Genomic DNA, 25,482 nt, shown 5'->3' with positions numbered 1-25,482 from the left:
GTCACGACACTTTTATATTAACATTTATCAAACACTTTGATACTTTTTTTTGCACTCACAGCACTTTAAAAATATAGTTTACCAAACACTCAACTGCTTTACTTGACAACTAATTTTACTTTACAACTGTTTTACTTCACAATTGTTTTTCCTCACACCAATACCAAATTGGCTCTTAAGCTGTTTTGTTTGCAATGGTTCAAGTCAATAGTTATATATTTTTTAATATTTTCGTATATTCTCTTACAAATTAAAATTTTAAAGTTTATTTATTTAAAAAATCATATTATTGAAATGATCTCAATGAGATCTTTAAAATGAGTATAATATTTTATATTTTTTAATAATTTAAATTAATAGCCAAATTTAATAAAAAACTAAAATTCATATAATAAAAACGGCTCATGACAAGTAGTGATCGCTCAGCCACTATCGATTGCTTAGCAATCCAATGATCGCTTGGCTAAAAGGTTCGCTCACGCAGGCACTAGCCAATTAAATTTCAAAGCACTCTGCCTCCAGGTCTCACTTGTCTCGGTTCCAAGGATGTCAATTGGCAATAGATGTGTCAATTTTTTGACTTGGCTATTGATAAGTTAGTTCAATAGTCAATTAATGACCTCCCATTGCAAGTGTTTTTTCGTTCTATTGACCTTGCATTGCACATGCTCTAACTTGTTAGAGCACTAATTGTAAGTTTGTAACTTAAACCAGACCCTTTGGTTTGAAAAACATAATTAATTCCCCTCTTCCATATATATCCTCGATAATAAATATTAGTTTTTCCTTTGGAGCAATCAAATCAAACTTCTAAGTTAGAGGGAGTACTGTATGGGGTACGTGCCTTGCCTCAGGGGGTTCATCAAAGGATAAGCATGGACCATTTTAGTGGCTTTTAGCCCAAGTGTTGTGTCTCATACTGTGCATTGAATTTGCTCCCAAAGATAGCCTTGAAATTGATGGACTGAGAACTTTGCAGTTGTCTCTCAGAAGCTGCAAAATTGGTTAACATAATATTAGGATCCTTTTAGTTTTTATTTTTAACATTATACATGGATTTTGTTTGTTCTCATTCACCTATCTTCTACTAGGCAATACATGAACTAGTATCATAGTTTGCCCAAGTGGTATTATTGGTATATGCTTTATTATTTTCTCCTGACATTCACTTAGACCTTCACTTAGACATTCACTTAAACAGAATTGTGCCAGCTTGACAAGAGAGGCCACATATTAAACCAATCCACAAGCCCTGAAACAAAAAAATGCACAAAATGTGAATTGAAAGCAATGAACAAAACAAAATCAACATACTAGCTGCTTGCTCTCCAACTTAATTATCTATGCAGTAAATTAAGGAGTTGGTTTGGTAATTTTATATATGGTATGTGTGCCTGTGTGTATGAGTATATCAATCAAAAACTACAAGGTTGTCTCACCTTGGCATATGGCTTCAACTTAAATCCATTAATCCAAGAAGAGTGGCAATTGTCATACCAATCAAATAGAATGTGCCCAAGTTTACATACACGGTCAAGTGTTGCCAACCACATTCTCTGGCCACACCTGAAAGATAGCAAATTTTTAATGGGAAATAGCAAATAGAAGTATAACTACCCCTACTTAGAAAAGTGGGATGATCTCAACCTGATAAGACACCTTGCACAAAATCTACAGTTATAGAAACTGCGAGCAATGGCGTCATAGAAGCAAATTTTTCTATTATTATATGTTTGTCACTGAACAAGCCAGCCCAGGCATTGTGACCAATCCCTAGAGCCAGAACAAGTGCAAATGCAAGAAGCACAGAGAGCTTTAGAGTCACAGCCATTGCTTTCTTTGCTTTATTAGGATTGCCAGCTCCCAATTCATTTGACACCCTTGTGCTGCCACAATAAGTACTTTTTGTTTCAATGTGCAAAACAGAATGTAGATTTTGGAAAACTTGAATGAATACACAAACCTGGGAATTGTTATTATACCAACCTTGCAGCAGCACTGAGACCATACATAATCATACATGCAATTGCTTCTGTATTGACACAGAATGGATAATTAAGCAAAGGCTACTTGAGTCAGGCAGCAATAACAGAATTAGAGCAGAAGAGGTACATTCAAACATACCACATTGCAATTAGTGAAGTGGTTTCTTCTGAATTTGGCATCAATCCTCCCAGCAACACCAGAATCTCATAAGCCCATTCCTTTAAACTGGAAATATTAAAAATGTGGAATTTCACAATGCAAGTCCTATCTTGATCATATTCCTATAGAAAATAATGCTGCTATGTTAAAGTTGTTGTGCAGCATCTGACTTAATGCTTTAGAAGTTTAGACCCTTTGAATTCAATCAGGTCAGAGAGCTAATTTGGATCAGAATTCGGTTTCAATCAATAGTACTTTCAGGATGATTATGATATCTTTCTAAGTTATATATAATCTTAAACCTGATGCTGAAAAGGTTTTCTAGAAATCCTTCATTTATCATTGTGAACTTTCGAAATTTGGCTTGCTGACTAACTTTTGACAGAACAATTGAGGCTGTGCCACTAGTTACTAGTTAGGCTTTAAACATTAAGCATAAAGATAAAAGCAATGAAAAATTTAACATTTACCATCCCATTAGTTCTGAGGAGAGGGCAAGTTTCAAATCAGTGAGTACATAATGGAATGATTCTGAATTTCTGATGAAAATCCCACCCATGTACGATCAAACTTCTTTGAGAAAATAACATACATGACCAGCATAAGGACAGATATCCATAGAGAAATCGAAGCTGTGAGTGGAGCTCCCTTGTAACCAAGAGCAGTCCAATGCACCAAACCATATGCAATGCCAATATGAAGAACCACAGAGATCCCTGAGAAGAAGATCAATGGCTTGGCAACAGATTGTGTCTGAAGAAATCTCATGATGCAAACAATCCCAGAATCAGAAATTTCATGAAAAGAGCAGCAGATTTTGAAATTTGAGGATCTTGATGGAGTAAAATAAGTATTGGCTCAGTATAGCACCAGATTATAGATATGAGGGAACAGAATATGAAGGATATGATGCAAGAGGCTTGTAGATACATCCCCAACATTCTATATAACTTTGCACCAAACCCTTGCCCACAGAGAGTCTCAAGAGCTCCACTTAACCCAACCTAAACCAAGAATGGACAAGAAAACAATTAAAAGAAAATGCCTGCACTCATACCAATTTTATGTGATCTCAGATACAATAACTTTAAACATCTATCCAAGCAATTAGAATATTAAAAAATACAGACAAGGCAAATGTTAATCCAAATTCAGATTGGTAATAATTTGCTGCACTAGACAGACTGATGCAGGTATCCTTTATGCCATTCCTATACAGGAAGCTTGTCCGGACACCATGCTATACGGGAATCCGGGATCTTATAGGGAATCTTTTACGCATGAAAAGCTTATTATATAGAAGCATAATGGATTCCCGTATAGGATTCTTTCCGGACCAGGTGTGGATGCGAGAATCACCCATTCTTGTATCTAGCATTTCAATAGGTTAGTCCAAGTACTAATAGGAAAGTAAGTGAGAAGGAAACAACCAAAATAAGCAATACCTGAGATCAACCTCCCAAATGCTTGACCCTTTACCAGCTAAAGCCTAATAATGACCAATATACCTATATATGTTTGTTTCTACTGATATAGAAAATAGTAGCCCAATACTGTTCTCCTAGTATTAGAGTTGGAACAAATATAATGGAAAGAGACATTTTAGAGTGATAGAGAGAGTTACCATGAAAGCAAAGCCAGTAACAGTGGCCCATGAATTGGCAAGGGTTGCACCAGCAAGCTCAAGCTCACCAAGGTGGCCAGCAAACATAACTGATCATGTAATAGAAAACATTAGTAAGAATCATTGGCAATGAAAACAACACATGTTTCTTGGCTTCTTCCATGTCCAACATTTTCTTCCACAACCTTAGTTTTGTTCCTTCTTCTCCATCACCTCTCGACTCTAATTAGGGTGTAGTAGTAATAGCAGTAACAGTAGTATTCCATTCTGATCCTGTATTTGCTAATATTTCTATCTTCTTCTCCTTCTCTTTCTCCTTGTCCTTGTCCTCCTTTTTTCTGCTTCTTATGTTTTTCTTGTATGTTGCTTCCTACCAAGACGGCTATACTGAGGGTGATACAAAAGATGTGGTAGATATATAGTGGCATATTAATGGAATTTTAGTTGATCACATCAAACACTATTCTAAACGTACGAGAGGATGGAGTGAGATTTGAGCGAGTTGTCTCAGTCTGTAGTCTGTACGCAGGCTATTTCCTCATCAATTGGTAAAAAGAGATTAAGGCATTCTAGACAGAGATGTTACAATATGTATATTTTCTGGCAGATTGAGAGATTAATGATTTTATATATTGTTTGATTCTTTGATGTTTGCTTTCTAATTATTTTTTTTTTTATTCTTTTCTTTTATCAAGTGGGATGGTGTCGTAGATAATTGTTCATTCACATTACCCCTTGCATCCGTCATGCCTTGATCACCTCCATTAACAATTTGATTTGCTCCTTAATTATTAATTTATTATTATGTTATTTATCTTTCTTAGTGACATGTATTTGTATAAATTCGGTACTTTCAGGATATTGTCAGAAATTAAGTAGCAGCCTAGCAGGACTTGCAGTCCAATTCATGTTCCAAACTTCTGCAGACACTCACAAATAACAACACTCAGCAAATCAAAGACTGATGTGTGATTTAGTCAAAGTGTTTGGTCTCAAACTGTGCGGTGACTTTGCTCCCAATATCATGGATAGATTAAATGGCCTAAGATAGCCTGGAAATTTATAGACAGAGAACTTTACAGTTGTCTCTCAGAAGCTGCAAAATTGGTTGACATAATATAAGATATTTTTAGCTTTTATTTTAACAGAACACATAGGTTTCATTTGTTCCACTCACCCATCTTCTACTAGACAATGCATGATGAACTAGTCTCATAGTTTTCCCAAGTGGTATTATAGGTGTATGCTTACTATTTGCTCACATTCACTCAAACCAAAACTGGTTTTTCTTCCTCTTCATTTTCAGAGGAATCCAACAGAGTCCATTTGGAGCGCAGTGTAATAAACAGAATTGTGCCAGCCTGACATGAGAGACCACAGATTAAACCAATCCACAAGCCCTGAAACAAAATAAAGCACAAAATGTGAATTGAAAGCAATGAACAAAACAAACCAACGTACTAGCTGCTTGTTCTCCTACTTATGTATGCAGTTAAGGAATGGAAATTTTGTAGTTGATGTGTGTGTCTGTGTGTATGAGTAAATAAAAAACTACAAGGTTGTTATAAAAAAATAAAAAATAAAATAAAAACTACAAGGTTGTCTCACCTTGGCATACAGTTTGAACTTAAATCCAAGAAGAGTGGCAATTGTCATGCCAATCAAATAGAATGTGCCCAAGTTTACATACACAGTCAAGTGTTGCCAACCACATCCTCTGGCCACACCTGAAAGACCAACAATCACTTTCATTGACACCCCGAAAAAGGCAAGAAAATGTAAAAAATTCAAATGAAAAATAGCAGATAGAACTACTACTAGAAAAGTGGATGATCTCAACCTGATAAGACACCTTGCACAGAATCCACAGTTATTGAAATTGCAAGCAATGGTGTCATAGAAGCAAACTTCCTTATTATTGTATTGTTTTCACTGAACAAGCCAGCCCAGACATTGTGGCCAATCCCTAGAGCCAGAACAATAACGAAAGCAAGAAGCACAGAGAGCTTTAGAGTCACAGCCATTGCTTTCTTAGCTTTGTCAGGATTTCCGGCTCCCAATTCATTTGACACCCTTGTACTGCAACAAGAAGTAATTTTTGTTTCAATGTGCAAAACAAATGTAGATTTTGGAAAACTTTAAGGAATACTTAACCTGGGAATTGTTATTCTACCAACCTTGCAGCAGCACTGAGGCCATACATAATCATGTATGCAATTGCTTCTGTATTCACACTGAAGACATAGTTAAACAAAGGATACTTGAGTCAACTGGCAATAAAATGTTTAGAGAAGAAGAAAAAGGTATATTGAAGCTTACCACATTGCAATAAGTGAAGTGGTTTCTTCCGAATTTGGCATCAATCCTCCCAGCAACACCAGAATCTCAAAAGCCCATTCTTCCAAACTGGTAAGATCAAAAAATGTGGAGTTTAACAATGCAAGTCCTATCTCATATTCTTATAGATAATAATGCTGCTATGTTAAAGTTATTGTGCAGCATCTGAGTTAATACTTCAAAAGTTTAAACCCTTAATTGATGTAATGTGTCCATGGCTTCATCTCTTGAAGCAAATAGGTCTGAGTGCTAATTTGGATCAGAACTCGGTTCCAATATCCTTCCAGGATGGTTATGGTATCTTCCTAATTATGGTTTTAAACCTGATGCTGAAAAGGTTTTTCCAAAAAACTTTCATTGATCATTATGAACTTTTGAATTTAGATTTCTGAACCAACTTTTTTGATGAACCTTTCTGAACTAACTTTTGGCAGAACAATTGAGGCTGTGCCACTAGTTAGTCTTTAAACATTAAGCATAAAGATAAAAGCAATGAAAAATGTGACACTTACCATACCGTTAGTGCTGAGGGGAGGGCAAGTTTCAAATCAGTGAGTATATAATGGAATGATTCTGATGAAAATCCTTCCCATGTATGATCAAACTTCTTAGAGCAAACAACATACATGACCAACATAAGGACAGATATCCATAACGAAATTGAAGCTGCTAGTGCAGCTCCCTTGTAACCAAGAGCTGTCCAATGTACCAAACCATATGCAATGCCGATATGAATAACAGCGGGGATCATTGAGTAGAACAATGGCAGGACAATGAATTGTGTCTGAAGAAATCTTAAGATGTTTTGCAGCAAGCCATATGCAAATAATCCCGGAATCAAAAATTTCATGAAAATAGCAGCAGAGTTGGAAATTTGAGGATCTTGATGGAGTAAAATAAGTATTGGCTCAGTATAGCACCAGATTATAGATATGAAGGAACAGAATACGAAGGATATGATGCAAGAGGCTTGTAGATAAATCCCCAACATTCTATATAACTTTGCACCAAACCCTTGCCCACAGAGAGTCTCAAGAGCTCCGCTTAACCCAACCTAAACCAAGAACAGACGAGAAAACAGTTAAAAGAAAGGCCTGCACTCATACCAATTTTATGTGATCTCAGATACAATAACTTTAAACATCTGTGTCAGAATTTGGAATATTATATATACAGACAAGGTAAAATGTTCATCCCAATTCAGATTGGTGATAATTTCCTGCCCTGGATAGACTGATACATAATTCTTGTACATGACTTTTCAATAGGCTAGTCCAAATACTTAAGTGGAAGTGAGAAAGCAAACACCAAAATATGCAATACCTGAGAGGCTGAGATCAACCCCCCAAATCCTTGAACCCCCTCTACCAGCTGAAGCCTATAATTACCAAAAATATACCTATCTATGTTTATTACAACTGAGATATAGAAAATAGTACTCCAATACTAGCATTAAGAGTCAGAAGAAACATAGAATGGAGTGACAGAGATATTATAGAGTGAGAGTGAGAGAGAGAGAGAGAGAGACCATGAAAGCAAAGCCAGTAACAGTGGCCCATGAATTGGCAAGGGCTGCACCAGCAAGCTCAAGCTTTCCAAGGTGGCCAGCAAACATGACTGAGACCAAAGTGATCATGTAATAAAAAACATTGGTAAGAATCATTGGCAATGAAAACAACACCTGCTTCTTGGCCTCCTCCATGTCTAACATTTTCTTCCACCACCTTGGTTTTGTTCCTTCTTCTCCATGACCCCTTGCCTCTAATAAGGGTACTGTAGTATTAGTACTAGTGGTATTCCAGTCTGATCCTGTGTTTGCGAACATTTCTATCTTCTTCTTTCTCTTCTCCTATTCCTTCTCCTTCTTTTTCTTCTCCTTCTTTTTCTTCTCCTTCTTCTCCTTCTTTTTCTCTGCTTCTAAATTATATTTTTCCTAAATGTTGTTTCTTACCAAGATGGCTATAATGATGGTAACACATAAGATGTACGCGGTGCATATATAGTGGCATATTAATAGAAGTTAGAGATCAAACTCTAATCTAAACAACAGGAAGGAGTGGGATTAGAGAGAGAGAGTTATCTAAGAAAATTAAGACAATGTAGACAGAGATGTTACAATGTGTGTATTTTGTGGCATTTGAAGATTTTCTGGCAGATTGAGAGATTAACTAATCCTCATATATTCTGTTTGATTCGATCATTGGTGTTTGCTTTCTATTTTTTTTCTTTACTTTTATCACATGGAACGGTGGAAGATAAAATATTATAGCACAACAGCTGAACTACTACAGGTGTCATACACATAATCATAATAATCCAATTCAGGATAATGTCAGAAATGAAGTAGCAGGACTTGCAATCCAATTCACGTGTCCAACTTCTGCAGGCACTCACAAATAATAGCACTCAGCAAATCAAATTAATTAAGGCTGATACATATATATACATATTATATATGATTCAAGGCCAAATTTCTCATTTGGGATTTTGTTCATTTCCCCATTTTGTTGATAGAGTCAATTTAATTAGACTCCCTCGCATATGATTTTGGTTAATTAATTGGTCCAGCCTAGCTAGTCTGATCTTGTTTGGCAAAGTCTACAGCCCAACACAAATGCAGTGGCTAGCTTTTCCAACTCTGCATTAAATGGACTTTGAAAAAGTCTTGGTTCATTGGTTCATTTCCATATCCCTCCTGCCATTCCGAGTAATCACTCCAACAGCTTTAGCTCTTTCTTTTCAATGCGTGTGCAGTGTGCTCATAAATACTTGAGCAATATGCTGCACTCATCTAAGTTTGGATTTCGGCTTTATGTTTTCTGTTAGTTTTTTCAGTTGTTCTGCTTTGTTGTTTCAGACTTCTATGAAGTGTTATTTCGACAAAAATAAAAATAAAAATAAAAAAATAAAAAAAAGGTAAACCCGTTTATATAAATGGTTCACAATTTTATTAGAAATGTAGCTACACATTTATTTGAAGAAAATAATGTAAACGCCAAAATATTTGTAGTTAGCTGAGTCTGACAACCTTCAACAACCTTCACGTGAAGAAGAAATAATGAGAATCGCGACAACAAAAAGAAAAAGCTACGACCGGTAGCCACAAGCAACAAATCGTCCGAGAAGACGATAAAACAACTCAGATACAGGATGTCATATCCCAATTTTTAATATATTAATAATGTTTATATTTTTAAGAGGAGTTAATTACACTTACACCTCCCGAAGTTTATCGTCTTTTCACATATACTCCTGAGGTTTCAAAAATTACACATACACCCCCTGAGGTTTCAAAATTATTTCATATAACCCCCTACAAGAGAAAAAAATAAATAAATAAAAAAGAAAATATTTGTATTGAGGTTAGACGTTACACCTTGAGTAATTTTATTAGGCCATTTCACCCCTTAGCATGTTTTTTTACATAATTTCTCATTATTTTCATCTCATATGGGGGGTTATATACAACAGTTTTGAAACCTCATGGGATGTATATGTAATTATTGAAACCCCAATGGTATATATAAAAAAACAATAAACCTCAAGGACTGTAAGTGTAAGTAACTCTTTTAAGAGAGATATATTTAATAAAAAATAAAATAAAATAAACAAATAAAGTGTGTATGTTTGAGATAGGTTAGTTTTTTCCTGCAGTTTGCTATGCACACCCAATCTTTCTGTTCTATTTTTTTATTCTATTTATGAAATAAAATTATACCAACGAAAAAAACTTATAAAAAAATGTTGAAAAAACTCCATAAGAATAAGACTAACCCGTCAACATTTAACGATGAAAAAATGGTTATATAGCAGAGATTTTAGTGTTTATTTTATTATCAATTATTTAACAAGAGAATGTTACTCATTTTCTATATATGATATATCTCCAATATTGTAAAGAAAATTATTACTAAATCAATAACTAATCATATCTCCAATATTGTAAAGAAAATTATTACTAAATCAATAACTAATCGATAAACTGTATTATTAACTATCAAGAAGTATCTTCACACAAGTTTTGCTGCCTTCAACACACGCATGTTTCATGTTGCATGTGTAAATTTGTTCTAAGATCTATAATATAAAATGTAAATAAAAAATATTTTCATCAATTAAATTGCATTACTGATTAAGGCAGTTTTGGAGGGTAGTTCAACCTCTCGAACAGTCCATTACATGTGTTTCTTATGCCTTTATTTTATGCTTTTTATTGCAAAGGACCCATATGTACCTAACAGGACCTAATGGACCCTCTGTAATAAAGGCATTACAAACAAAAATAATCACACATACATTCTCTACGAGTAGCATATAATTATAAGAAATGGGGACTAGTTGACTACCCAACTGTTATAGACATATAGTGACATCCACGAGGCCCACCAAACATATCACTACTGGGAGAAGGATTTACCTGAAACCGGGATACCAGCTGGACAGCTGGTATCCCTCTCCCTCTTTCTCTCTCTGTCCCTCTCTCTCTCTCTCTCTTTCTCCTCTTCTTCTATTCTCTTTCTCTCACTACCGTTACACAAATCTACCCTATTACAGGGGTAGGCAAGTTATTCTCCACTAGTGGCTGATATTGCACCGCGATCGAAGACTACCTACTATACATGTACAACATGATGCAAGTCTTATCAGCCCATCTGATCTTATCTAACCTTTTTTTTTTAGGGCCATGGGCTTACTGATCCAATTTTATGGATGGATTGAAATGATCCGTTAGGACCAGAAATTTTAAATGGCCAAACAATACTTTTGGTTCTGTATATTTACAAAATTTTTACTTTGATCTTATTCTTTAAATTTTGACAATTTTAGTTATATACTTTCAATACAATTGCAATTAAATTTAAATTATTAACATTGTTTAAATTATTTAACAAAAATCAGACATGGAACCACGTGAGTGGCATTTCGAACATCTTAATTTACTTTTGAAAATGTATTATGTTCAATGGCAAGTAGAGACTTACATAAGCATCGTCAGATTTTTCATCAACAATTTAAATAGAGTTATTGTTTTGGATTTAATTGCTATCATATTGAAAGTATAGGACTAAAATTGCCAAAATTAAAAAAACATGACCAAAGTGAAAATTTCATAAAAATATAGAGACCAAAAGTATCATTTGATCATTTTAAAAAGACCCCATTGTTTGTTGTTGATTTCTAAAACTTCTCACGTGGGGTTTGGACAGCAAGCAATGGGATCCTTTTAGAATTTTCGTAGTTAGGACTTGGCATTTTCAATTTGAGCCCAACCTAGCCAAAGGCCGAATCTCAAGCCATGTAGTTTCCTTTTGTTTTTGTCGGTCATAGGTTCATAACGCGCATGTAGTTTCTTAAATAGTTGCAATCCAAGTACACATTTTTTATTTTGTTAATTTGGGTCATGAAAATAGTATATGACTAGCACGATTGAGAGTATTTTGACAACGAAACTAAACCACTTTAAAAAAAAGTCTTCAAGATTCCTCACTCCCACGTAATGTGCTATTTTCGTTAAATAAATTGAATGATTGTCCCGATGAAATAAATGGAGAAATCAAATAATGCCTCCAATTTAGTGGTTGAGCAAGCACCCACACACAATCCTATCGTAGAACTTGTGTGGGGGTATTAGCCTCAATGGCTGCATCAACTGTTCCGTAAATCATCCTTGTAGTGGATTTTAGAAAGTGTTGGACCTCAAAATGTGCCCAGAAATTTATCTCTCACAATTGAAGCTACAAAAGTGGTTAACAAAATATATCTTTTTATTTTGACATACATAATACTACATGGATATCATTTATTGAAGTCACCTATCTTCTACTAAGAAATGCATGCATTGCCAAGACAACAAAATTCCATAAACCGGTCAAATGCTTTGCCCAAGAGGTCTTATTTCTGCCTGACCTTCATTTAGACCGAAACTCCATTACTGTATAAAACCAATTGACTCCATTTTATTCGCATAGTAATCAACAAAAGTATCCCAGTTTGACATGAAAGTCCACAGATCAAACCAATCCACAAGCCCTGCACGAAAATAAATTAAGCACAAAATGTGAATTGGAATAGATATCATAAACAAAATAAAATCAACTTACTAACTATAAATGCTTGTTCTTCACTTTTCTATGCAGGTAAGGAATTGGTGAGTTTAGAATTAATATGCATTATGTGTATTTGTGTGTGCTAAACAGCCACAACGTTTTCTCACCTTGGCATATAGTTTCAACTTAAACCCAAGAAGACTTGCAATTGTCATACCGACCACATAGAATGTGCCCAAGTTTACATACACAACCAAGTGCTGCCACCCACATCCTCTGGCCACACCTGAAATACCAAAACTCACTTTTATAGACACCAAAGAAAAAGCAGGAAATGAAAACAGAGTTCAAATTGCAAAACAGCAGATAGAAGAAATGGATGATCTCAACCTGATAGGACACCTTGCACAGAATCAGCAAATATTGAAATGGCAAGAAATGGTGTCATGGAAGCAAATGCCTGTATTATTGTTTGGCTGCTACTGAAGAAGCCAGCCCAGATATTGTGACCAACTGCTAGAGCCACAATAACAACCAAAGCAAGAAACACAGAGAGCTTGAGAGTCACAGCCATTGCTTTCTTAGCTCGGTCCGGATTGCCTGCTCCCAATTCATTTGCCACCCTTGTGCTGCCACAATAAGTAATCTTTTGATTCAATGGCATGAAACAGAATGAAGAAATTGAAAAAACTTGAAGGGATAAGAACAACCTGGGAATTATTGTTCTACCAACCTTGCAGCAGCACTGAGGCCATATGTAATCATGTAACAAACTGCTTCTGTGTTCACACTGAAGATGTAATTAAAAGAAGGCTACTTGAGTCTGGTAGAAATAACATGTTTAGAGCAGAAAAGAAGAAAGGGAAAATATATTGGGAGCTTACCAAATTGCAATTAGTGAAGTGGTTTCTTCAGCTTTTGGCATCAGTCCTGCCATCAACACCAGAATCTCAAAAGCCCAGTACTCCAAACTGGAAAGATTAAAATGCGAAGTGTTTAGTACTACAAATTAATTGAGGGTTGTGAACTTAACAAATTTAGATTACTGAACTAATCTTGAAAATTGAAATTAGTCTTTCTTGTAATCGAACTTGACAGAGAATTTGTAGTACTTTTATAGCCTTTGTAATTTGTATATAGCTGAATGAGGCTATATGCCTCTAGTGGGGCTTTAAACACTAACATACAGAAAAAAGTAATGAAAAAATCTAAGGACACTTACCATACCATTGCTGCAGAAGGGAGGGCAAGTTTCAAGTCAGTAAGGACATAATGGAATGACTCAAATGAAAATCCTTTCCATGTATGCTCGAACTTCTTTCCACAAATAATGTACAAGGCCAGCATAAGGATCGATATCCATAATGAAATCGAAGCTGCTAGTGGAGCTCCCTTGAAACCAAGAGCTGTCCAATGTACCAAACCATATGCAATGCCAATATGAAGAACCAGAGGGATCCCCGAGAAGAAGATCAATGGCATGACAACAGATTGTGTCTGAAAAAATCTCAGGATGTTATGCAGGAAGCCATATGCAAACACTGATGGAATCAGAAACTTCATATAAAGAGCAGCAGATTTTGCAATTTGAGGATCTTGGTGGATTAAGATAAGTATGGGCTCTGTATAGAACCAGATTATAGATATGATGATAGAGAAGAGGACGGATATGATGGAAGCAGCTTGTAGATAAATCCCCAACATTCTGTATGAGTTTGCACCAAATCCTTGCCCACACAGTGTCTCAAGAGCTCCACTTAACCCAATCTGAACCAAGAAATAATAGACAAGGAAAACAATTAAAAGAAAAGGCCTGTGATCTTATTAAATTTTATGTCATATGGGATACAAGTACAAGAACTTTGAACATCTATTTCAGAATTTCTAGCTATTAGAATATCAAAATATAAAGACAAGGTAAATGTTAGTCCAACTTCAGATTGGTGATCATTTCCTGCACTGGATAGACTGCTTGCTAGATACACAATTCTTGTATACGGTTTTCCACACATGCAACTTGAATAACACAAATTAAAATGGCTTCCATTCTTTCTCACAGAAGAAATGTAGTTACTATCTTGGACAACCAAAAGAAAAAAACAAGTTAAAAAAGGGCCAACTGAAAAGGGCACATAAATCATTTTTGGAAAACCAATACCCCTAAATCCTTGAACCCTTTACCTGCTCGAGCCTAGCTAATGCGTAATGACCAACATCCCTATATATGATTAGTACTAGGAATAGTACTCCAACACTGTTCCATTAGTACTTTTCCTACTAGCATAACTTAATCTCAAAAGCTTGAACAAACATTTATCATAATGGACAGGCCGGCAGGGATGACATGCATGACAAGAGTGAGTGAGTCGTGAGAGAGTTACCTTACCATGAAAGCAAAGCCGGTGACGGTGGCCCATGAATTGGCAAGGGTTGCACCAGCAAGCTCAAGCTCACCAAGGTGTCCAGCAAACATGACTGACACCAAAGGGATCATGTAATAGAAAACATTGGTAAGAATCATTGGCAATGAAAACAACACCTGTTTCTTGGCCTCCTCCAAGTCCAACACTTTCTTCCACCACCTATTCCCTTCTTGACCACCTGCCTCCAATAAGGGGGTGGCTGTTGTAGTGTTACCATCTGAACCTGTGTTTGATAACATCTCTAGTGCTTGTACTCCCTCCTTGCTTCCACCTGTGTTCGAGTCTAGACAAGAGGAAGGAGGAGAGAGAGAGAGAGAGAGAGAGAGAAAAGTTATCAAAGCATTGAAGATTTTTTGGCAAGTTGAGGGCTTAAATTAGAAGAAATATATGTACCCTTCAAGAGGAAAGGCAGAAACTGAGACTTTTGCCGGCTGGGATTTATGGTCTTAAATCTTAGTGGTTTAATATATGCACATTTTGTTTTGATTCTTTGGTGTTTCCTCTCTGTTTCCTTTTGATTTTGATTCTTTTTTATATTACTTTAAAGTTGGAACAAAAATTTACTTTCCACCAGAGATAAACTACAACAACCAATCAACCGAACCACGTTGTGGGCTAGGAGGGCTAAAGCACCCCCTATCTTTATAAAAAAAAAAATATATATATATATATATATATATACACACCTGCTAATAGCCCAGCTAGCCCACCAATGACAGAAGAAAAAAAAAAAAAAAGTTCCTTTGTCAGTTTGTCCCCACTCTTCGATTCCCTGGATGCGGCCCCAGCATTTTATTCGACCAAAAACAATAGTTTGTCCCCACCCCCTTCCCTTTCGTTTCCTCTAAGACCCTTCTACAAGGGTGGTTTTCAAATATCTAATATTCAAATCAATTTTAATCAATTTTAAGTATTAAAAAATATAAAAATAGAAAAATATAAAGGCCTGTTTGGTATTCTATTCAAATTTTTTTTTTCAAAAATTAAGATTTTTTTTTTTTTAAATGTGAGTTTTCAAAATTAATTTTTAAAATTTAAAAATGTGTTTGGTATGAAATTTAAAAAATGATGACATCTAAGAAAAAAGGAAGTATAAAAAAAAATTTAGAAAAACAATATTTTATCATTTTTAAAAAGAGACATGTTTTTGAATTTTTTTCTAAAAATTGTTTTTAAAAATGGTCTACCAAACACGTTTTCTTGACTAAAACTTGTTTTTTTGTTTTTGAAAACAAAAAATATTTTTTAAATAGAATACCAAACAGGCCCTAAATTTTGAGAATCATTAACACAATAGTGTTGAGGTCAAAATATGATAATATTAATATTTAACTTATTTATTTGTTGGTAGGCCAGTTATTTAATAATTTTTATTTGTTGATAGACCAGCCATTTAATTTGATTTGATAAAATCATTAACCCAAAATTAAGAATAGCTTTTGGGTCTCAAAAAATTATAAAAATTATATTTCAATCCATTGTAGCTGGACTATACTCATTCTATACCCAAAAAATGAGTTTGGGAATTAGATTTAGGCTGCAAAGGCCTAACCCTCTCTATTTGCTTTGATTAATCAATTTGTTGTTGGCTAACTTGGCTTTGTTCAACAACGTGGGCTAGTGAACTGGAGAGAGTTGGAGTCTTGGAGAGGCATGCATGCAGCTTGGGCTTCCTTTCTTGGCCTTTTTTATTCTTTGTTTCTTTTTGGGCCACAATTAATTCTACAAAATAAAAGAACACACATCAAAATAAAATAAAATAAAATCTCAACAACAAATAAAGTAAAGCACACCCTAATTTAGTTAAAACTTAAAATGAAATAAAATCTAATAAAATCTATGAAATAAAACAAAAACTAGTAAAAATCAATAATTAACTAAATAATCAAACCAACAATTAAAATACTAAAAATAATGACTAAAATGTATAATTTAGGGATAGAAGATATGTTATAAATTAAGCCCAACAGTAATACTATTATACTAATTACTAATATATCTATTTAAGCTCTTATATTTTATTTTTTGTAGCCATTTAGGGATTTAGCTATTTAATTAGGGATTTAAAGATTTAGGGATTCAATTTTTATGTAATAATTGTGGTATTTCTAATTTACTCTTAAATGTTTGTAAAATTAAATGAGAATTAATATTTAATTATCCAAATTGTTCAGAAACTCAAGGAAAACTCGTTTAATTTGTTGATGTGCATGTGATCGCTTTTAAGCTCAATCTCAATTATTGAAAGTGCAAGTTTGAAAACCAAGTAATCTCTAAATTTCAATATTAAATTGTAGTTGCATATTAATGCTAGAAAAATAGGTAGCTATTGTGTGATTTTGTTTTGTAGAATATTCTTACATGTCATGTTTATAATATATTATCAATAATATAGATACATATTTAGTAATTAAGAATTTCTATATTGTGAAGAAGCGCATGGTTCAATTTTCATAGACTTATCTTGTATTTGCATTGCATGTTTCATTGTTTTCTTTCGTCGTATTTTTTTTTCTCGTCTATGTTTTTGTATAAATATGCATTTTGAGGGATAAGACTCACTATGTCCTTCCTGATTAGGCGCATCTTTTATGTTTATTAATGAAATTTCCTCATATCTTCGAGGTTGTTTTTAGCCCCCCAAATTCTAATTCATGGATCTATCCCTACAATCAACCATACAAAATAGTCAATGCCAATCTTGAAATTTATGGAGGGATACCTGTGAGAACTAAAACTAACACCCTTTTTATATAAACATAAAATATATATATATATACAAAAATGCTCTAGAGTTAACTAGTTAGTAAGATAATATAATACTAACCACTATTTTGGGCTCAGTACACAATGTTATCTCATAATCCAAACCGTTCATATTTTAGGTCTCCATTCAAAGATTAACCTTGCAAAAAATCAACCAAATCCGAAATCATTTAGCCATTTGATTATCATTACAATCATTTCATCTTTTATTGAAAAATTTGTGTTCGTCCATTTACATGAGCACAATTAGCTTACTAATAGTTGGCTAAATGATTTCTGATTTTATTACTTTTTTTTAAGGATGATTTTTGAATGAGAGCCTAAAAAATAAACGGTCCAGATCATGAAATTACATTGTATAGTGGGCTCAAAATAATAGTTAGCATCGAATTATCTTGCTAACTGGTTAGCTCTAGAACACTTATATATATATATATATCATGCATATCAAGAATATACGTGGATTTCTTCAAGAGTAAGAAATTTATTGATAAATGGAAATTTTCATGCAGGAAACTGAAAATCTCACCTGATTGATCATCTCATAATCCATCTTTTGTGAAAAATCCATATTAGTTTTTATTGAAGATTAAAAATTAATTGACAAGTAAATATTTGTGGCCTCTCAGCCACAATGCATTCATTATGGTCAGAAACATAGGGCTTAGGTTTTGTTTGTGTCATTGCTGCCTCTGTTTTCTTTCTTTTTTCCTTGTAAGTGGTCTATGCCCAGCGACACAGAATTGGATGGAGTCTACCAACACCAGTGAGACCACATGAATATAGTACTGATGAATTATTGACTTATGATATGACACTGCATGTAACCTAAATCTGTCTCTTTTTACGGTCCAAAAGGTTTTGTGATATTGTAAAAGATTCAATAAAGTAAAAAATCCACTAATATCACATGCATGTACCTTTTAACTTACTACATAAATTATTACACCACACTTTATATTTTCCCTTTAAAAATATATAGAAATCTGACTAAGAGCTGAGGTATATCTTTCTTTGAGTATTCAATCTGACCATTCTATATATCTAAGATATCACTCAATCTCAAACCCAGATAATGATCGACCGTGCAGATCGAAGAAGATTGTAAAGCAGATACTGTGTGAAACTTTGAATTTAGTTACTAATTTACATAATTGTGGAATATGCAGAATATCAAAGCAAATAAATGAATTTTTTTTGCATCTGCTGGCAAGTGGCAACAAATTGTTGGGAATAAATCTCCTCTTACAACCATTATCAATTAGCCAAGAAATAAAAATAAGAAAAATCACAAAAGCATCAAGACTTACGATCCGAACTGTCTAATTTTTTAACTCTATGTGTGATACAAGTTGAAACTGCACAAAATGAGTTGATGCAAACAAGGCCAAAGCCTGCCACCTATTATTACCAGCCAGTCAACAATGCATGAATGCTAATCCATGTCCAGTGAGTGATTGCACCAGCCATATTGAATGCATTCACCAACACCTTGTTGCAAATCTACTCCAAATTCAATTAACTATGCTTGTGCCGCCTACCTCTACTAAGGAGGATACATGAAACCCAAAAAAACACACATTACAAGCCCTTGCGTTATCCCAACTAGTCCAAGTGGTCCAAGTGATACGGAAAGGTGAAAAGTAATTTAGGATTAAGATCTGTGGAGAACTCAATCTCTTCCAAGATAATTAAAAAAAAAAAAAACAAAGCATACATTACACTCAAATGTACACACTCACACATATTTGCTCTTGCATCATGTAAGGCTAGCAAGAACAGATTTCTTGTGGTACATATTTTATAAGTGGGCAGGATATGTACATTACTTGTGAAATTTATACTCTCTAAACATAATTTTGAAGTAGATCGGATAATCCATTTGGAGTTTTTGTCTTAAGCCTTCAGATCTGTAATATAATTGAAGAAAATTTAGCTCAAAACATATGCCAGATTATCCAGGCAACATATATCATCGAATGCACTAAATATAGAGTATAAGCTACATCCTGCAAACCATAAAGGGTCCTTCACGAGATCATTATATAAGGAAATCTTGTGACACAGACAGATCTAGCTATGACCCATTAAACGATGTAGTTAGGAAATGAGTGGATTCACTTGCATTATGGGGAACTTAATTAGGTAAAAAATTGTATATATGGCACTTGTTTATGATCCAAATGTAGCAAGCATTTGAAAAGTAGACACACTCACTCAAACGTTTATTAGCATAGTGGTTGAAAATGCTACATACAATTGGTTGTACATACTAATAGGATCAACAAGAAGAAGAGAAAGAAAGAAGGGTCAACAATCAAAGTACATGCTTTCATGTGATATGCATTATCTGGTACTAATATGGAGGTGGGTAGGTAGCTGCATTGATATCATTCTTTCTTCTCTTCCTTGGCTGCTTCCTTGGTTTCAACCTTATCTTCCTTGGCTGCTACCTTGGCTGCTGCCTGCACCTTTGCTTTTCCCTTCTTGGGCTTCATGAAGCAGAAACAAGAGCAGCAGGGGCACTGGAACAAGAACTTCATTGCTAGCTACCTTCACCTTCTCTGCTCTCAAATTGTACTGAAAATCTTGTGTGTAGCAAAAGTACCTCAGCTTTGAATTGCTTTCCCCTTTCTATCTTCTTTGTGTCTAATAATTAATGTTGTTGGGCTTTTTAAAAAAAAAATAATAATAATAAGTAAATAAATACCCATTGGATTCCACTTCAATCGCTATCAATAAAGAAGATGCCTGCCTAATAATGCCAGAGTTGGAGTGGGAGTAGGGTCTGTGGGGATGGCCAATGGCCATGATCAGCAATGAAGCTAAAATCTCTCACTAGGCTCTCCTTTGTGGGTCATGGTAAAGCCTGCATGATGAAGAAGAGGAACTGTTCTTTCTTGATATCTTTTTCTTACACTAAAGATTCCTGAGCTGTCAAGCAGTAAAAGCAAATACATTTTACATTAGATAGATAATGCATTTATAATTTTCTACAATAGAATGATCAAGACACTTTACAGTCTTTTAAGTAAAGAGTGAGTATGAATTTCATTCCTAGAATGAAAGAAACAATTATTATTATATGACCTAATTATAGTGTCATTTCCTGCACTCTCTAGAGCGGCCTTAGGCAGACCCTAGGATGATGTTTGGCAAACAAATAATGCAGACTTTTAGTGTTTTCTTTTCATAATGTGGTTTGACTATTGGTCCCTTTTTGCTCCCCCGCTTTTGGGTAAAGGTGAGGGAGCCATGTGAATCTGCTTGAGGAAATAAAGTATTTGGAGGTGATTGATCAATTGGGTTGTGATTTTCACTGCCCTATCTACAAGACTACAACCATGCTATTGGTTTCCTAAGCCAAATGGTAACTGATTCTTTTGTGATTTTAAACGTATGGATGGTGAAAAATGCTTCCAACCCAAATCAAAAGAGTGTTTAAAGAAACTTGTAAGAACAATACATTGTCTGATTTACCACTTCACAGTGAATTGTCTAGTTAAAATGCGTTTTACCTAGCATTGCTACTTTTGCACTTGCACTTCACATTATGACCAACCACTGCCTCGACCATAAAAACAATTTAAACAAGAAAAAAAAAAAAGGGGATAAGGTAATAATCCGGGCGATGAAAAGGGAAGGTGGTTGATGTTTTGATTGGAAACAAGCCACAACCAGTGTACAGACCTATCAAAGCAAGTTTCTATCAAGATCCCCTGTTTTTAATTTGGGATGGAAAAAATCTGAGGCCTCTTCCCCTCTCCTATTAATTTTGTAAGATACCTATCATTGAGTCCCCATTGAATAGAATTTGGAACCTTCAAACATCATTTTGCATTATGTTTGGCAGGATAAGATTGAAATGCCACTTCAATTTCAATGTGCCCAAGATCATAATCAACATTATGATAACCTGCTTAGCTGCAGAAATTTGCTGCACAATTATTTCAAGTGAACCGCAATGTACTCCATATACAAAGGCAGGCAGCTATTCTGGAAACGCCAGGACTTCAAAGTTTAGGTGAAGGTTTTACTGATTCAGGAACTCGACGGTAGTCGTATACCCCAATACCTCGTTTTCTTCCAAGGCGACCTGCATCAACATACTGTACAAGAATGGGGCAGGGAGCATATTTATTGTCTCCAAGGCCAGTATGAAGAACTTTCATAATTGATAAGCAGACATCCAATCCAATGAAATCTGCAAGCTCTAAAGGGCCCATTGGATGATTTGTTCCCAGCTTCATTCCTGTATCAATGTCTTCCTTTGTTGCCACACCTGTATAGAGTGCATAAAATGCTTCATTTATCATAGGCATTAGGATCCTGTTTACAACAAAGCCAGCGTAATCCCGAGAGCATATTACTATCTTGCCAAACCTGCAAATTCAACGGTCAGCAGTTAAAAAGATGCCAGGGAGAAAATTTATTTGGGTGTATGGGTGGGAAATGTAGCTTTATCACAAATGGGAAGGGAAAACTGCTAGGGGAACAGAAGGAAAATTCTCCTTCTCTATGCAATTCAAGGTATCCAAGTCAATGACCTCTCTGCCAAGGCTTTCGTGGCATTAAATGTCTCATCTGATGTGTCTGCCCCTCGCACAATCTCAACAAGTTTCATTATAGGAGGAGGATTCATAAAATGCATGCCAATGACCTGCAGATTACAATATTAATTTGACAATCAGATTTCTGAAATCACAGGTTTTGCTAGAAAGTGAATCAACTCAAGACAATTTTAAACCAAAGGATAATCTATGACAAACATCATAAGCATAATCTCAGGAAAAAAGAAGAAGCATATTACGAGCATAACCTGGTGTGGTCTGCTAGTTGCTGACGCTAGACGAGTAATGGGTATGGAACTTGTATTAGATGCCAGTATGGCCGAACTTTTTGTGATCTTATCTAGTTCAAGAAATAACGTTTTCTTCACAGCTTCAGATTCCACAATAGCTTCAATAACAACATCTGCTGAAGAAAGCTTTTTCAAATTTGAGGTATACCATAGACGTCCCAAAGCATCTTTACCTACAGCCTGTTAAAAGGAAATGGAATGATTTGTCAAAACATCAAGAATTGAACAGCTTACTTGCATGAATCCACCAACCAGGAGGGAAAAATTTTTGCAAGTGAGTCACACATGACAAACTTTGAAAGATAGAGGAAATGTTTCTTTGTTTGTTCCAAATTTTTTCTCATTAGTAGTTTTTTATTTCAAATTAACAGTATGCCAAGAGCTCACCATGCAGCGTCAAAAATGGAAAGATGGTATTAGTTTTCAAGGAAACCATTATCACTGTAAAGCTCTCAAATGTAATTCCTTATCAGAAGTCCATTCAGCTTAAAATTGTACTATTATAGTATATATGCATACACATTCTAACAAGTTCTCACCATGGTTCCAACTGCCAACACTGTCATATTACATGAAGAAACAACTTGATGAGTTGGCCCAAGCCAAAATTTAAGGTATATGGTTATTGGTTACGTAACCTTTATAATTCAAGTATATAATAAAGATTGCAATTCAAAATAACAGAATCAACCAACTGGTGTCTGATACTAGCCCATGAAGCACGATTACTCAAGAGTCATTAGGACAAACGTAGCAAATAAAAAAGTTCTCCACAACTGGACCACAAAGCTCTCTCCCCTTGTGTGTCTGTATGTGAACATGTGTATGGTTCCATTTCATTCTATACATGTGATGAAAGTAGCATTGATTGTAACTATGTTGTTCTTCAACAATACCTCACTAAGGCTGTTATAAAACCAAATCTTAGAAACAGCTTGAATTCTACTGCTAAGAAGCTCATTCAAACACATGTATTCTATGCTATTGTTAAAACCCTGAACAAGTGAGATGGGTATTCTACAAATTTACATAAAACAAATAGACTAATCTTCAACTGGGAAATGAGAAAAGCCAACGATCAATTAAGAGGAACAACAAATGGAACATGTTATGAACTTTAATTTTATTGAAAAAGGATAAAGCATGAGACTTTGACGCAGAAATGTTCAAAAAGTTCAATTGGAAAAGGGCAAACAACGAACCAACCAGAAGCTCAGATGAATATATATAACCAATCAAACTCAAACAAGTACCAAAATTCTGTATCTTTTTCATTTCTTGGTCCTCCCTTTTTCTTCTATCTTATAAATTTCTGGGGGCTGGGGGTAGAGCCAATAACCAATTGAAGAGTTACAGACTACAGTATAAGCCCTCAATCATGCTCTTGCCAGTGACATAGATTGTATATACTCTCTAGATTAAGGCAAATTCTGCGCTCCACGAAAAAACATCGGGGGTTCTTCCGAAAACTTGAACTACGCACATACATACTTTTAACAAAAGGTAAAGCCAACAGACATACAAAAGGTAACCAAACAGAAAGTGAAAGACGAAGAAAGTTTAATTCAAACCTGACTAAGTTGCCCTTTGGAAACTAGACGCTGGATGGAGCTGGAGATGGACTTGGTGGCTCTGGAGAGAGCCTCCGGGTCGGTGTCTAGGAGCCAAGCGTCGAACCCATGCATGGCGGCGAGTTGGGCGATTCCAGAGCCCATTTGGCCGCTGCCCACCACTCCAATGGTCTTGATCTCCGCCATTAACGCCACCGCGAGCTGTCAATATGGATTCGCCAGGGAGAAGTGGATGGCCTTTGGGTGCCTCACGCGCTGGGTAAGTCCGTGGTGGTATCTTCCTTTGGCGGTAGCTAAAGGATTGCTTAATGTTGGGTCAGCCCGATCTCAAGTCCGAAATTTTGGGCTTTCAATTGGGCCGGGCCAAGTCCGTCGCGCTCTTAGAATCATTTGAGCCAGGCTTAAGAGGGGAGGGCCCGAATCATTCTTGACAAATAGATGCTGAAAATGTTTTGACCAAAGTCCCTCAAATAATGGACAAATTTGAGCTATATGTGTGGGATATTGTTTAATGAGGAATGTTAGTTTCTTTGTCTTTTTATGCTTATACTTTCCTCATGTTCATTCAACAGTATAGTCTCATGATCAAAACCGAATCACCTCTGCAAATATTTAACCAAATTAGAAATCGTGTAGTCATCTAACAATTATCGAATAAAGAGACAATTTTAATAACAGTTAGATTTATTATTTATTTATTTGAGAATAGTCATATGACTAAGCAATTTTCAGTTTGATTAATTTTTTATATATATAATATTAAAAAGATAATCTAGAAAATGAATAATTTCGATAATTTAATTACACTGTGTAATGGACAAAAGAAGAGGGAATGCAATTAGCATTCCTCATGTTTTATTACTATTAGGTTAAATTTGTAAATACTGCTGATTCATTATATTAAATATAATTGTTGAATGCAATAAGTTTTGGCTAGTGTTGAAAATGTTAGATGAGCAGCACCCTTTCTTTGACATTTGATAATTTGCTCGCTTTGATTTTTGCAAAAGCTATTACGTGCGTTTTTTCAATTAGTAAAGAAAAATGCTTGGGTACTCAATTTTGTACTCATCACTAATTACATGGAGATGATGGACTACATTATAAACTCATATAATTAATGATAAGTACAAGTGATACTCAAAGTTGATTACTCAAACCCCAACTTCATCCTAGCTCATCGATCAAAGAAAGGGAAATAGATCACTCAACCCCTGGCCAAAAATAATAAATTAATAAAAAAATTAGAAAAGAAAGGTTTACTATGGCTAGTGAAGTTGATACTCAATAGTAAAGCCATTCAATATTTAAACTTTACTATGGCTTTTCTGGCAAAAAAAAAAAAAGGAAAAGAAAAGTGTAGTATCTTTTTCCCAAAGGACCCAAACCATTACTTTGGGTGTTTGTCAACGACAGACTTAAAGGTTTAAAGCTGACAGTTAATTAAGGGCCATCAATTAGCTATCAGTAATGTTCTGTATCGTGGGAAATGTATGTCAACAATTTAAGGATGAATCCTTGTCACCTTGTGAGTTTGTGAGGCTTAATCATGAAGGATTACCAAAAGTTATAAGCACTAAAGCAAAAAAGAAATTGTAACCTGCCAAAATAACATAATGACTTTCTAAATACTTTTTTTGAGATAAAATGACTTTCTAAATTCTAACCGATATATATCAATTTTAGTATCATGTGCAAGATTTATGCC

At 35.0% G+C, this 25,482-nt stretch overlaps 3 protein-coding genes and 1 pseudogene across 3 annotated transcripts; all 4 read right to left on the bottom strand.

Annotated features, from left to right (window-relative positions):
• Positions 1 to 1,189: 1,189 nt before the first annotated feature.
• On the bottom strand, positions 1,190 to 3,941 carry LOC147298011 (protein DETOXIFICATION 18-like; annotated as a pseudogene).
• Positions 3,942 to 5,037: 1,096 nt separating this feature from the next.
• On the bottom strand, positions 5,038 to 7,950 carry LOC147298010 (protein DETOXIFICATION 18-like). Its single transcript, XM_086229143.1, has 7 exons — positions 7,635 to 7,950; positions 6,619 to 7,160; positions 6,089 to 6,175; positions 5,947 to 6,003; positions 5,610 to 5,848; positions 5,378 to 5,496; positions 5,038 to 5,169 (listed from the first exon to the last, which is right to left on the bottom strand). The coding sequence occupies exons 1-7, from the start codon at positions 7,929 to 7,931 to the stop codon at positions 5,038 to 5,040; spliced, it is 1,473 nt and encodes a 490-aa protein (XP_086085269.1). The 5' UTR covers positions 7,932 to 7,950.
• Positions 7,951 to 11,853: 3,903 nt separating this feature from the next.
• LOC147298009 (protein DETOXIFICATION 18-like) lies at positions 11,854 to 15,077 on the bottom strand. Its single transcript, XM_086249769.1, has 8 exons — positions 14,970 to 15,077; positions 14,540 to 14,859; positions 13,376 to 13,920; positions 13,038 to 13,124; positions 12,887 to 12,943; positions 12,544 to 12,782; positions 12,321 to 12,439; positions 11,854 to 12,136 (listed from the first exon to the last, which is right to left on the bottom strand). The coding sequence occupies exons 2-8, from the start codon at positions 14,813 to 14,815 to the stop codon at positions 12,020 to 12,022; spliced, it is 1,440 nt and encodes a 479-aa protein (XP_086105895.1). The 5' UTR covers positions 14,816 to 14,859; positions 14,970 to 15,077; the 3' UTR covers positions 11,854 to 12,019.
• Positions 15,078 to 21,233: 6,156 nt separating this feature from the next.
• Positions 21,234 to 24,049, bottom strand: LOC147298008 (3-hydroxyacyl-CoA dehydrogenase family protein). The gene is made up of 4 exons (XM_086228743.1): positions 23,775 to 24,049; positions 22,162 to 22,383; positions 21,890 to 22,002; positions 21,234 to 21,725 (listed from the first exon to the last, which is right to left on the bottom strand). The coding sequence occupies exons 1-4, from the start codon at positions 23,958 to 23,960 to the stop codon at positions 21,356 to 21,358; spliced, it is 891 nt and encodes a 296-aa protein (XP_086084869.1). The 5' UTR covers positions 23,961 to 24,049; the 3' UTR covers positions 21,234 to 21,355.
• Between the last annotated feature and the right edge of the window lie 1,433 nt (positions 24,050 to 25,482).

This window comes from Dryas octopetala, chromosome 1 (assembly GCF_963921425.1).
Source record: "Dryas octopetala chromosome 1, drDryOcto1.1, whole genome shotgun sequence".
Classification (NCBI taxonomy): domain Eukaryota; kingdom Viridiplantae; phylum Streptophyta; class Magnoliopsida; order Rosales; family Rosaceae; genus Dryas; species Dryas octopetala.
This window is presented reverse-complemented; position numbering and strand designations above follow the sequence as displayed.

Coding starts and splice junctions, on each gene's coding strand:
- LOC147298010 (XM_086229143.1), bottom strand. CDS start 7,931: ATGTTCGCAAACACAGGATCAGACTGGAATACCACTAGTACTAATACT. Junction 7,161..7,634: donor TTACTGGCTTTGCTTTCATG/GTCTCTCTCTCT, acceptor TTCTTGGTTTAG/GTTGGGTTAAGCGGAGCTCT. Junction 6,176..6,618: donor CCCTCAGCACTAACGGTATG/GTAAGTGTCACA, acceptor TGATCTTACCAG/TTTGGAAGAATGGGCTTTTG.
- LOC147298009 (XM_086249769.1), bottom strand. CDS start 14,815: ATGTTATCAAACACAGGTTCAGATGGTAACACTACAACAGCCACCCCC. Junction 13,125..13,375: donor CCTTCTGCAGCAATGGTATG/GTAAGTGTCCTT, acceptor TAATCTTTCCAG/TTTGGAGTACTGGGCTTTTG. Junction 12,440..12,543: donor TGTGCAAGGTGTCCTATCAG/GTTGAGATCATC, acceptor TTGGTATTTCAG/GTGTGGCCAGAGGATGTGGG.
- LOC147298008 (XM_086228743.1), bottom strand. CDS start 23,960: ATGGCGGAGATCAAGACCATTGGAGTGGTGGGCAGCGGCCAAATGGGC. Junction 22,384..23,774: donor CCAAAGGGCAACTTAGTCAG/GTTTGAATTAAA, acceptor TCCTTTTAACAG/GCTGTAGGTAAAGATGCTTT. Junction 22,003..22,161: donor CAACTAGCAGACCACACCAG/GTTATGCTCGTA, acceptor TGTAATCTGCAG/GTCATTGGCATGCATTTTAT.